Raw genomic sequence first — 14,140 nt, forward strand, 5'->3', positions numbered from 1 at the left:
ATTTGGTCTACAAGAGTCATAAATCAATGTAAAATAAGCTAGCTTCAATTTCCAAGAAAAAAAATTGCAATTCTCTTTTTACTTTAAGAAACAAAACTATGCCATACTACCATGTAGAGAAGGTGTGCTATTTCATTTGTTAACTTGTCTTGTCCAAAGAGGTTTCTGAACATTAAAAATTATTTGGAAAGATAATAAGGCTAGAATTCTGGTGTGATAAGTATCTCTGTGCTAATGGAAAACTAAGTATTCCAAATGTAAAGAACAATTCAAACTGATTTGATTTGCTGGTATGTGTAAAGATGAATTCTTAAGATAACACTGATTATTAACATGTGTTACCAAGAAAGTTTCGAAGACATCCTGAACTAGAATTGCAAATAAAGATGTCTTTGACAGATCTACCTAGATATTATAAACAAAGATTATGAAAGCAAATCTAGCACATAAAGCAAAACTGACAGGAAAACATGCAGTAGAATGGCTTACACTTGTCTCATAAAGATTTGGATAAGTTGCATCTGTAGCTTTGTAGTGCAATAGATCACTGTTACTTGATATGCATGATACTTCAAGTTCATACTTGATAAAAACTTCGTATATTTTATTTTTGCATTTATGCTAAAATTCTGTTTTTACAGAGCCTCATATTTTTCACTGTAGTCTTTAAAATGTTTAAAGATTTCTTTATTTACTGAATGATCCTATACTGAACTACCTTCTAATAATTGTAGTGGTTGTGTATTCCAAGATATTTAAAATGTTTGTCATTTAAGCCTCTAATTTCAATTAATATTTGTTTGGAGAAAATAAAAATTACAAAAAGTCAGGAGAACTATTGAGGTAGCTTCCAATCAGCTGTATATTTTACTGGATATTTTTGAGTCAGTTGCTATCCTTAGCTAACCTAAAGGATTGTGACTATGATGTAGTGTTAGTAAATCTATTATCTCCTAAAGAAGATATTAAAAATGTGACTAAGTCTTTATGTCCATTCTCCCTAATTTTTTTAAGATAAGGCTTTAAAATAATTGTGAATCTGATTTTATAATACTAAATTTGGTATGTTGTACAGAACATAGTGCCACATGGTTCCCCTTCAATAATTCATCTTAGATGTTAAAATTTCTCTTGTATTGTAAATGTTCTAAAACTACTTACATTTAGCTGGGTTTTACCTACTACTCTACTTGTTTGTTAAGAGAATGAAGACTGTATTTTTATTGGATAAAAATCTGTTTTTGTTGATGTACCCAATGTGATTTTATAAAATTAGGTAATGAACAGATTTAATTGTTTTGACAGCAGTTGCTTAATCTGGTGCAAAAACCCTTGCGGGCAAAATCAGGATACTGAATTAACTAATTTTCTTCTCATATTGGTTATATCAGAAAGAAAAATAATTTTTATCCCAATAGGATGCTTTGACTCCACCTCCCCAGCCCTATTCTTAACCATATTGATAGGAAACTCACAGCAATTTCATCAGTAGGTCTATTGTGTTTATATTATTCACTATATTGATTTGATGGGGGAGGAAAATTGAAATGTTTTAAGTTTCTTAAATGCTATTACAATTGTTAAGGTAGCTTGCTGACATTGTGGAACAGCCCCATGTAGAGACCAGCCTGATTACCTTTTTGTTGCTATTTCAGAAGCTCTTGAAGACCAGATTGTTTTACAGAGTTTTCCCCTGCTGTGTAAATGTTGCTATCTTTATTTTTAATTTTTTTTATCCGTAATTCATGTATTCTGTAATGTTTTTGTATTTCTTTATATTCCTCCCGTGGATATTTCAATCTGTACTTATTCTTAATAAGATGCTGTAAATTTCTTTTGATTGCAATACTATAGAAATATGTAAAATATCACCAGTAATCTTGCCTTTACACATTTCATTACTCTGGGCTGCTTGACAAGCCATTCTCTAAGATATCATACAGACTGCACACTAATAAAATAGGCGACAGAATCATGTTGCCATGAGTTCTTGAACCAAGAAAAACAAAATGAACTATGAAAAAATTAGTAATGCAATGGATTAAAATTGTTTTAAGTTATCAATTTACTATGTAGTCTTTTACATCATGGCTACACCAGATTCAATTCTAATTTCACCTATCTCCTCAGCAATACTTTATGACATTATACTTCAGGAGACACACTCACAATCCATCTATCTTCTGGTTTGCCATAAATAAAATATACAGCACAATGCTGTATAATGTCTTTCTATTGCTGTTTGTTATATTGACTTGTCATTATCTACATAAAACATTATTTCACTAAACATTCCTGGATATATTCATTTATTGTACTATATAACTGATAAATTTAATTTTCTTTATAAAACCTTTGGTTGGCTAACATGGCCAAGGTAAAATGTTAGCATGTCAGCTAAATCTTTTAAACTGAGTTCAATAAACTAAGCAAACCACTATGATCAATTAGCAGGTAACTGAATTTTCTGTCACATTCATAAACAACACAGGTGGCAGGAACTACTATTGCCATTCCATTGATGCTGCCTTAACTAAAAACTATTCATTTTATAATAAATCAGTATGGTTAAACATCTATTTTTTGTTTTACAGAATTATTTGTGTATTAAATGTGTATATTAATGTAATTTTCTCAATCCTATTTGGATACTTTTGTTGAGAAAATAGCTACAGACAGCAGCTTCCATTATATTTATTTGACATTTTATAAATTCCAAACAACCAGTACTCAGAAGTAATACAAAAACTAATTATAGATTGCTTGGTTTAACCACACCCACTGGGATGAAGGAACAAACAAAAGTAATCAAGTAGGATATACTACACACTTTACAAAAAGTATTCCTTGAATCAAACATACCAAGACAATTACTAAATAATTCTCATTTTTATAGCTGAAGATCAATACATATTTATACTATGAAGTAATTTACAAATGTTCATTTTGTAAATGGTATGCAATCTCTAAAATTTGGCCAATATATTGAAACAAAATTGAGAATTATTTCTTCAATAACCATGGGCAATCTGAGGCCTGAAAATATTTGGAATTATTGTGTCTCGACTATTGAATAAGTCAGGGAGTAAGATAAACAGTATAGTTCTTTCATATACATGTGAGCCAGTTGTTTCTATTTACTTTTAACTAAGCATGCAAGGGTTACTTTTAAGATTTTCATGAAGAGGCATTTGTAGTGGTTTCAAAGTTTATGGAGGAAAAAACTGCAAAAGTATACAGAGAAAAGTAGCAAACAGGAATATCAGAGAACCTTAGATAATATTTAAATAATGGTTATGTGGTAGGCAAACATTATTTCAACTGATTCACATTTTGATAATTTGTAAGGCTATATAAAATGTTTTCTAATTCAAAATGTTTCAAAATTGAGAGAGTTGTTTCAAGTTTGGAATAGTTTGTTCTAATGTTGTTAGATTAGTTCTGATCATTACAGAACTGTCCCAAGCTTAGAATACTTCTAGAATGGTTGAGGATAGTTTGGAACATTTCCAAGATGTCTGGAATAACTATTTTAAATTGAAAATATTTTGCACACTCCTAGTTTCTTGCTCTGGCCATAAGATCAACCTTCAGCTATTTGAAAAAAAAAGCCAGGAAGCATTTCTCAGGCAATCTATATATTACATTATAAGGGTGTTACTGATAAAAATGTATTCATTATAACTAACCTAGGTAAACCAGATAGAAGTTGAGACATCAGCTCTGGGAGTTCTAGAACATTTCAGATGTATTGATTTCAGTTAACACCAGTTAGTTACATTGCCAAAGATAATGCTATTACAGGCATAAACTCTAAATTCTAGAACTTGGTTATTACAATTATATTCTTATTTATAGAATCCCGGCTTTAATAAATTAAGCTACTATCTACAAATACACTAAATCAAATCTGACTTTTTGAACAAGATGAAATGCAATGCAAATAATAGGAGAGCACCTTTTGTCAGGGGCTCTGATTATCTTTCAATTCTTTAGCATTTACATACATCAGGAAGAAATAACAAACGTTCAAGACTCAAACTGCTAAATATTCTGCCTATGTTGTTGTGAACACTAATTAATGCTGGGTGACTCCCTTGAGTTGTTATTCTCTCTACTGTAGGGGAACAAGTTTTAGGTGAAAGCTTAGATCGATTCGGGTTTTAATATTGAACACAAACTTTAGAAAAAGTGGCAAGTCAAGGATGATAGTTCTATCTAAAATATAATCTAAAGGTGGTGCCACTATTACAACTGATCTAATGCTTCACATGCACTAATAACAGCTTTTATTGAGGCAGAATACCTCCAAGCCAACCCTGAACTTGCCAGAAAAATGCTAGGAAGGAGGGGGGGGGAGAGAAAGAAGCCTCCAAACGTGGAAATAGTAAAAGCTTTAAGCAGGTCACTAGCACTTCCAAGACTTGGACCATTTGTAAAAACACGCTGACCCTTAGTTTACAGGAACTGTCACCAGTGAAACTGGGTGACAAAGTTACCCAAACCGCACCCTCTGCCAGGACAAGTGAGCCTCTAACTCAAAATAGGAACCAACTTCCTCACAACGACACTCGGTTCACATTAAGCTCCTTACTCCACCCTCCTTCTAGATTGTGCAAGAACCGACATTCTCGATGCATCACAGAGCCGCCACCACATACTTCCGCTCCTTGTCAGAAGCGGAGGCAAAAGGCAAGGATTCCGCATTTCACCAAAAAAAAAAAGGGGGGGAGGCTTCGGGGCCGAGATCGCGGCCAGGCCGGTCGGCAGTTGCCGTGGAGGCGGCCGAGGACGGGAGAGGAGCGTGCGGGTGTCAGTCATGTTGTGGCTGAAAGCTACCGAGGAAAGAGGCAGAGAGAGGGAGAAAGAGAAAACGATCCCGGGGAGCGCCTGAACTGGCAAGCCCGCCGCCATCTTACAATGCGGGAAAGAAGTTCCCGGCCAGAGCAGAGACACCGAGGGAGGAGGGGAGGCAGCAGACGCCACACAGAGATACATACACAACACACACACACAGGGCGGTGCGGGTTACTTCCCAGTTGCTCCCTCGGTGAAGAGGAGCGGGGCCCGGGAGGGGAGCTCCGGTAACAGGCGGCTTTGTCATTTCAACCAAGGCAGATACAGAGGCTCCGGGCAGCCCGATGGCCCCAACGGTGGAGGACGAATCGGCTCCGGACACTCCGCGACTGAGCCCCAACGGTCCCAAAGGCCCCTCCCGACACCTTCCACCCCTTCCACCGGGCTCGACTGCGGGCAGCCGCCAAGCCAACCTCCCGTAACGCTCCTACCGGGCCCGGCTGAGCCGCCGCTGCCAAACGCCCTGCTGAAAGGAAGGCAGGCAGGCGGGGCGGGCAGCCTTCCCTCCCGGTTTAGGCCAGCCGGCCGGCCGAGGCCGCGTCGGGGACCCCGCTCACCTTGTTGATGCGTTTCAGCGCCATCCTGCCTTCTGCGTGGGGGGAGCGTGGCGGTGCGGGTGGTGGTGGTGGTGGGTGGCCGCCGCGGCCGGGGGTCACTCGAACTGCGCCTCCTTCGCCTCCGCCTCGTCGGGCCTATCTGCGCCGCCGCCGCCGCCGCTCTCCCTCCCTGCGGGTGGGGGATGGAGCCGCTCGCTCGCCGCCTGCCTTTTCCTCCTTCCTCCGGAAACAGGCGGGGGCGCCCGCCCGCACCGCACACCAGCCGCGACGTCAACGGCGCCGCCTCTTTCGATCGGCGGAGGTGTCCCGACCGGCCTCTCCGGCGAAAAGGCGACGAGGGGCCCGCGACTATCTCCTTCGAACAGGAACGGGGGGAAAAGAGCACGGTTAAACTCAGGCGCAGCAGCCGCGCCGCCGGCGAGGCCAAGAAAAGGGCGGAGCTAGATATAGGTCCCGCCTCCTCCGCCACCGCCCTCCCCCCTGGGGCAGAGGCGGGCCTAGAACGCGCGGCCGCGTGAGGTCCCGCCCCCCGAGGGCCTTCCGATTGGGGGAATCCAGCAACGCTCAACTGCCTCTATAGGAAAGAAAACCGCGCGCTCATTCGGTGGAGCAAAAGGAGATAAAAAGGGGCTAGTTTGCATTCGCGCACGCGCCCTTGGTCAGATTTACTTTTTTTCCCCCTTCGCATTAAGCGGCAAAAAAAAGGAAGGCGCACAAACGTCTTCGCTAAACCTCTCGCGAGATAAACAGCGCTTATGCTCTGGTAGGGGAGGGGGAAAATGCCCGGCTTCGGTCATCACCAGGGAACGCGGAATGCGCGCGTCGAACCGTGAGCACGTGGACGCGCACAGCCCTCCCGCCCCACCCCCAGCTTCTTCCCTCTTTTGGACCGCCTCCGGTTCCCCCCCCCTCCCTGCGTGACAGTAGCAACGGCCTCCTCCAACACTTACGATCCTGCTGCCGTTACAATCGGGAAGAAGCGCTTGCGCGCTTTCGGCCGCCTCCCGCAAATAACGCCGTTCGGCCCCTCTTCTCTCTTTTTCGGGATTGCGCACTCGTTGAATGGCCGTCACAGCCGGATCTATTTAGCGAAGAAGGGCTGGCCTTGTATCCCTCCGCACAGCTGGGCTGGGGCTCGGGGGGCGTCCTCGCTTCCTTGGATCATCCCCCCTCTGCCCTCCCTACCCCAAATGGGATGCTACCTGCTGACGGTTACGCTTCTCGGTGTGCCCAGAGTGTCCACGAGCTGTTTGACTTGACTAAATCTTAATGTTAAAGTCAGAGTCTGGAAGTGACCAACATTAACATTGCCCCCTTTTTAAGAGCCGGGGATTCTTTTTCTCAATCCCGACTGGAACATACTTTTATTGTTATTCATTTAGTTTGTCACTCAAACTATTCCTGTTACAAGATAACAGGAATAAGAATAAACATGAATAACCCGGGGAATGGATACAAATAAATGGGGACAGTAGGACAGGGGCGTTAGGCTCTCTGGTGCGTTTATGTATGCCCCTACTGAACTGAAAAATTATATACAAGATTGGGGCCGTGTTTGAGCCCTACGATAGATTATACTCTGAAAGAATTAGGTGCTGGCCTAGAAAGCGGGAGACTTTGAATTCTACTCCCGCCTTAGCCATGAAAAACCGGCTGAGTGACTTTGGGCAGCCACTCAATCTCAATCCAACTCTCCTCAAAGAGTGGTTGTTGTGAGGAAAATAGGAAGAGGAAGAAACATTGATAGATTCCCCACCATGAGTTGTATATAAAAAGACAAGTTAAAAATCTTTAAAAACACACTTGGGTTCCTCCATGTTAAAAGTCATTAACTGATTTAGAAATCATGTTGACTGGCATCAGAAAACATGCTAACTTACCAAGAAACAAACATGACAGAGATAACCCATGTTCCTTCCCCCCTCAAAAAAAAAAAACCCTGTCAGTCTTTAGTATCCACATATGTTGTATTCATCCATTAACCATGGTTTTCTTAGCCGTGGGTTACTCAATAAGACTTTTTTGGGTTGTATAGCACCTTGAAATTTAAAGCACTAGCCCAAGCTATTTGGAAATTTATTTCGATTTTCTATATGTCCCACTTCTTCCTAGGACTGAAAGAGAGTAACTAGCCCAAAATCACCCAGCTGACTTCTGTGCTCAAGGCAGGATTAGAAGGTGGATCTCCCCACTCCTTAAATCACTTTACCAAAATTGCTCTCAATTTTTTATTGCAATTTTATACTGTCCAGATCAACATATCCCTGAAAATTTACAATACAAAAATTATATTTAAATCAATGTACGTAGAATACAGATGGTTGCTCGATCAGCCAAATGATACCAGTACAATGCCAGCTTACCTGTTCGAATAATAAAATTCTGCCCTACAGAGAACTGCAGGAAAAAATTGCCAGCAGAGCTTCTGTGAACATATTCCAAAGAATGGGCACAAAACGGAAAGAGTGTCTTTAGGCCCATGCCTCTGGAATTCTCAACATCCCTTCATGGACACACATGCTAGAAAGATTCTGGACAAGGTATCCGAGGCCAAGGCATTTAATACTCTAAGTCAAACCCAGCAGTTAGAAATGGACTTAAAAGCCACTTGGCAACTAATGCATCAACCAAAGAACAGGCCCTGTGTTTGAGGATCAGCTCTTACTTGCTGTAATCTTAGTTACTACATTCTGTAGCAACTGTAGTTTTTGAATCATTTCCAAGGCTGCCCCCAGAGACTCTGTTACAGTAATCTAATCATATAGTAATATGGTAATGAGTTACTGTTGCCTGGGTATCGTGGTCTAGGTAGGACTGGAAGTGGTATATTAGCCTCAGCTGGATGAAAGCCCTTCTTGCTTCAGTTTTCATCTGCAGAAAACTGCACGTTTGCTCCTTCAGCAGGAGAACAACCCCATCTACAATCCATACCAGGAACAAGTTATTTCTAGTAAAATATCTTTGCTGGAGTTTAGTTTGTTTCTACCCATCATGATACAGCCTCCAAGATCAGTGGTGGGTTCCTACCGGTGTTCCTACTGGTTTGCTGAGTGCACGCTTTGTGCCAGATGCATGCTATGCGTGCGTGCCCAGTTGAAAGAAACTTGTCACATGTGTGTGCATTTGAAAGACTTGCTCGGAAAGTAAGGAAAACAGCTGAGAAGCAGCAATTCAATCTGCTACCTCTGATCAGCTGGGCTTCAGAAGCTGAAATAAAGGTAGGTATAACCCAGGGGCAGGGGGGCGGGCCCACTTTCAAAGCAACAGAGAACCAGTTCGCTCTCTGCTTGATGGAAGAGCTACTGGTTCGGGAGAACTGGTGCGAACCAGTAGTAACCCACCACTGTTCCAGATACTAGATTGTGCCAACAGCACTTCTGATTTGGCCTGATAGCAGCAAAATGATGATAGCTCACCTCAGACTGAGGGGTGACCTCTCACAAGTGGATTTACACAAATTTAAATAGAAAGATTGATGAGCTGTAGTGTATCTAGTAGTCTCAGGATTAAATCTACAACATATATACACATAAACACTCTGAAACTAGGGCCACTACCAAATGGTTCCTCCAACTCCCAAACATGTAGGCAGTTCAGGAAGATTCATGATCAGCAATATAAAAAGCTATTGTAACTTATCACGGAGAAAGTTTCCTTATTACAACACTAGCTAGCTGTTATTAGAATCCTTACCATCTTTCTCTTGGATCAAATGAATTTTCTGTAGGATGTTATCTTGCTTTTAATTTGATCAGTAAATGAGGTTATTTGGTCAGGTGACACAGTTATAGACTTTCTAAAAACAAAATAGTAAAATAAGTTTCAAATAAAACTTTAAAAAACCTATTTTAACTATATAATGGTTTGATAACCAATGAAAACAAATCGGGTTTAGGCCCTTACTGGAAATTTTAACAAACTAGATATTGATTTATCTTAAATGCTATTGTGGATTTCTTGACTACAGTGGCAGATTACATTGCGTGACCTAAAATCTTTCCAGGGTTTTGTTTTAATTGGCAACCCTAAATATTACTTCCTGTTTCATATTTATTATGACATTTTAAGTAATTTTTGTTATGATTATATATGTGAGTTCCAAATATGGAGGCAGACCCATATTTTGCTTGGTTGTTGTCTAAAATAGATAGGCAAAAATGCAAGCCTTAGTTTAAATCTAGATTTCTAGCAACAGCACTCTCCTTGCCATGGCGCCTTGTGGGTGAATAGACAGATGAAAGTAGGCATGCTCCATTCATTCTAGGACCTAGAATGGGGTGAAATTCAGCAGGCTCTGACAGGTTCTGGAGAACCAGTAGTAGAAATTTTGAGTAGTTTGGAGAACCGGCAAATACCACCTCTGGCTGGCCCCAGAGTAGGGTAGGAATGGAGATTTTGCAATATCCATCCCCCAGGAATGGGAAGGGAATGGGGATTTTGCAGTATCCTTCCCCTGCCACGCCTACCAAGCCACGCCCACAGAACTGGTAGTAAAAAAAAATGAATTGCACCACTGGACCTAGGTTATAGTTCTGTCTTCTGCTCTTTAAATACAATACTCAGTATGCAATACCCAATAGCCCATCACTAAGATGAGGAAATTTGGCCATCCCTATATATCGATTTTCCATTCCTGGGATTGAACCCCGTGGAAGGAGAATATACAGTACTACCTCATCACTCCATAACAGTCACGATGCCTATATTTTGGGGATCCAAGGATACATCAGATTAAATTATATTCAAAATACTTTTATACCAATTCTAATTATTTTAAAATCTGATTTCAGGATTTTAGCCATTGTTTTTTTTCTTTTAAGTGCTATAAAGAACAGGTTAACTGGAAATAAATAAAACATTTATGTACATCCAAGTTTTTCTACAGCCAAATCAACGGTACATAAATAATTCAATTGTGAAGATTCAAGATTCAAGTTATGCATGATTTGCAATAAATGTCTTCTGAAAAAAAGTTTATCATGAGGCAGGCAAGGTGAATACCACTAATTCCTGAAATACATATAGATGTAGAAGTTAGGCAGCCATTACTCATCTCTCAGCTGACCTCACCCATCCTCTTCAAGGTGATACATCCTACAGAGGTATACAGTTTAGTTTCTTGAGTTTCCACCTAATTAGCTGTGTCACCTGGTTTGAATAATTTTGAAATTATTTTAATTTTAAAAAATTATATTTCATCCTTATTTAGAAGACTACCTCTAGGTTCTTCATGGATCACATAGCATTCTTAGAAGTTAAAATCATTGGATGGCAGCAGTTCATTGTGTTTGAAATTATATTTATACTTGTGAGAAATAAAGGTAAACCTGGGGGATAAGAGAACATTACATGGGTGGGAGAAAGGAACCTCACCACTTTGCTTCCTCACAAATATACTCTTGACTGGACTTGTAACCTATGGCAACTAGTTTATCAGAGTGCTCCTACGATGTTCCCCAACCCAATATAGAATGGATTCCTGACTCAGAGATTTCAGGCAAACCTCAGACCTGCATGTTTAAGCTAATGAAAAGATTGGCATGTAAATTAGTCCAGCACTCATTTTGCAGCCCCAATGCGTTTGATGTCAAAACCATACATTTTCATAAATAATGAGTCACATTTTATGAGATGGGCAGCTGAATGAATGAATGAATAGGAGTTTCTTGTTTTCTTTAAAAGGTTAGGGGTACAATGGATATCTAATATAGAAATTTAAAGCATACATTTTGCTATTTTTTATTTCAAAGCCCAATCTCCTTCCCACAAAACACCAGCAATTTTACCTTATGGATTCTAATTATTCATCTCTTGGTCATATTTTCTAACATAGCATTTTGGAGCTTTGTGGCTCAAATTGGGCATACTATCTATCTATCTATCTATCATCTATCTATCTATCTATCTATCTATCTATCTATCTATCATCATCTATCTATCTATGCATGCTTTTTATATTAGCTTTTTGGTGTGTACAATGAACAGTATGTAGCACATCCTCCAGCCCCTGCATCAACCTTTCCCTACAAATGATGTCATGTTTCTTGTTTGTTTATTTAATTCTACATTGTAACAGAATTGTGAAGAGTAATATTCAAAAGAATGTTCATAATTATTTAGCAGTATAGCAGGTGTACACATGTCTAGAATGGCAATTCTAATGGCCAAGAACATGCCTCCCATTATATTTGGCCTGACTAATACACATCAGCAATCACTGCCTGATACTCAAGGGAATGATGTGGATAGTAACTCATCCTCCAAACCTGGGCAATGCCACCCACTGAATCATTTACATGAGGGACAGAGAGACTCTGAAGCAGCCACTTCTTTTCCTGTGACTGAAGTGACTGAGATGTAATTTTGCAGGAATGTGGTCCTTGGGCATAGCTACTTGACTATGACATACCTAAAATAAGAAGGATTTATGTAACAAAATATATCTGCAAGGCAAGGATCCGAGAAAAGTAATAAAATATTTAGTAGAGCAAAATAACAAATTATGGCTTGGAAACAAATTTTTAAATATATTCTTGATTTTAAAAAAAACATAATTTTTGAACAATATTTTCAGCACTTCTGTTTTCTAAACTGTTGGTTAAGCAGAGCAGGAAAGCCTGCTTTGGCAGAGAGATCTGTTTTTGGCTTTTTTGACTACCCCTCTTGCTATTTTTTTAAATAAATGAAAGGTCTCTCTGACTTTGGATGGATTTTATGGATAAAAATGCTGTTCTTTATCACCATTGTCTGACTCATCCACTGTGCGTGTTTAGCCTCATGTTCCACAAATAAAGAATAGAGTTCATAAAATAAAATGCATAAAGAATAGAATACACTTGCTACCTAAGAACACTGTAGTTGGCACAGAAGATGACAATATTAAGACAGAATTCCAAAATGAACAACAGCTGATAGCTTGCCAAAATAAAATATTGTTTTTTAATCTGTGTTTTGAAATGTTTCACATTTAATTAGAATTATTTTCTGTTCTACAGTTGCAGTTAAAGAAAAATTAATTTAGAATATCTTTGGATATAACAAATATGTGTCAAGTAGTTAAAATAAGGTCAACATTCAATTAGCATTAAAATATTTCACGTGACAGTGGATCCACTGGGAGAGTTGTGTATAGTTTCTCTCAGCTGTAATGATGAGGCTCAAAAATTCTTAATATTGCGTCTCAGATAAGTAGTTATCTTAGATCTAAATACAAAAAATAGGATGCTTGCAAAATGGTTTGTAAACCATTATGATTTATGACTCAGCATGAACATCAAGCTAATTACAGTGTACTGTGTATCAGGCCATTACTTCTATTTTATTTAATCTGGTAGGTGGTGTTTCCCTTTTATAATTAAACTCTGAGAAAAACTGGAAAGTGGCAATGTAATTGGTGGCCAAAAGTGGAGGTTTTCAGCGGACTCTATATTATCTATCATTTGTTAAACTTTCAACCTACCTTTCTTCCAAGAAAGTGGGATGCAAAAATTCTTTCTCGCTCATTTCCAAGGAATGGTCATCCTGTGAGGTTGATCAGGTTATGGATTGAAATGCCCATTGCGAGTTTCCTGTGAACCTGGGTGTTCTAGTTCTAGCCTAACTCATTAGATTGCCACACTAAAGCAAATAAATGTTGGTGTGTCTCCGTCATTGTATGTATCTATTATCTATCTATCTAATCTATCCTTATCTATATCATTCCTACATATTTCTATTTAATTTCATTTCACCTGACAGAACAGCAGTTGTCAGATGGTATTTGGACCACAGAAGTGGTCGGCAATTATGGGGTCTCCTCATATATCACTAAAAGAAAAAAAGTCCCCTTGCTAATTCTCCTCTAATATTGCCTAAAATCATAAAAGGCTACAGCCCTTTAATAGTTTTTCACCAATAGATTAAGCATCAGAGGGACAACTTCATAAATGCTATCACTTCAAGAATACAGTTTAAAACATTTTTTTGCCAAATTGTATCATTGAAATTCAGTATTCAGTATGACCTGTATTTCTACTAATATATTTAATTGCTAAATTACACTTCTTTGTGATTTAAATAACTGGAATTCGATTTCTGAAACCATACAGGAAAATATTGCAATTGACTAAGATATTCATATGCCAGGTAGCAATATTATGGCCATATAAGTGAAATAAAATCAGATAAATACGTTCAGGGCACAGGTGCAAAACGTATAAATTGGATGCAGATTTTAGGGAAAATAATGGAGGTAGCAACTTTATGCATTCATTTTCTCCACTTATTTTCAAAATGCATTCCTACTAATTCAATGGGCTATATTGTTGCAATACATAATTAAATTTAAAAACACATGTAAAATATTATATAACTATAATTTTATACATATACACATTACATATTATTTCACTGCATATGAGAGTTATTAAGATATTTATAATCACACCACCTGCTGGTAGTAATACAATACTGTATTTGCTTTACTATAGAAAGAAATGGACACTTGCTTGCCTGGCTGTTTTTGTACATTTAGCTTTCAAATCTGGTGTAAACCATCCATGCAACTGGTTCAAGTCCACATGATACACATGACCTCACATAACCTTTGATTACAGAGTTGCATGAATAAGATGGTACATTCTGTGGCCATATTGAAAGAACAGGAATTTTGAATGTCGCACAGGCTACACTACATTCTACAATATAATTGGGGGTTTTTTTATGCATTGATTTTGCATGCTTTGAAA

The 14,140-nt window shown here is 39.0% G+C and overlaps 1 protein-coding gene across 3 annotated transcripts in view; it reads right to left on the reverse strand.

Annotated features, from left to right (window-relative positions):
• Positions 1–14,140, reverse strand: part of UBE2D3 (ubiquitin conjugating enzyme E2 D3) — a 65,063-nt gene that overhangs the window by 22,137 nt on the left and 28,786 nt on the right. Inside the window, exons 1-2 of one of the 3 annotated variants that reach the window (XM_081959088.1) lie at positions 6,365–6,508; positions 5,415–5,769 (exon numbers count right to left, since the gene is read on the reverse strand). The exons of 1 other annotated variant lie outside the window; for it this stretch is intronic. In XM_081959088.1, coding sequence (XP_081815214.1) covers positions 5,415–5,438 — 24 coding nt within the window. In that variant the 5' untranslated portion in view covers positions 5,439–5,769; positions 6,365–6,508. Of the gene's footprint in view, positions 1–5,414; positions 5,838–6,364; positions 6,509–14,140 lie in introns of those variants that run through there. One more of the 3 variants, XM_081959087.1, reaches the window with a different exon arrangement.

Source organism: Natrix helvetica (assembly GCF_964273705.1).
Source record: "Natrix helvetica genome assembly, chromosome: 7".
NCBI lineage: Eukaryota > Metazoa > Chordata > Lepidosauria > Squamata > Natricidae > Natrix > Natrix helvetica.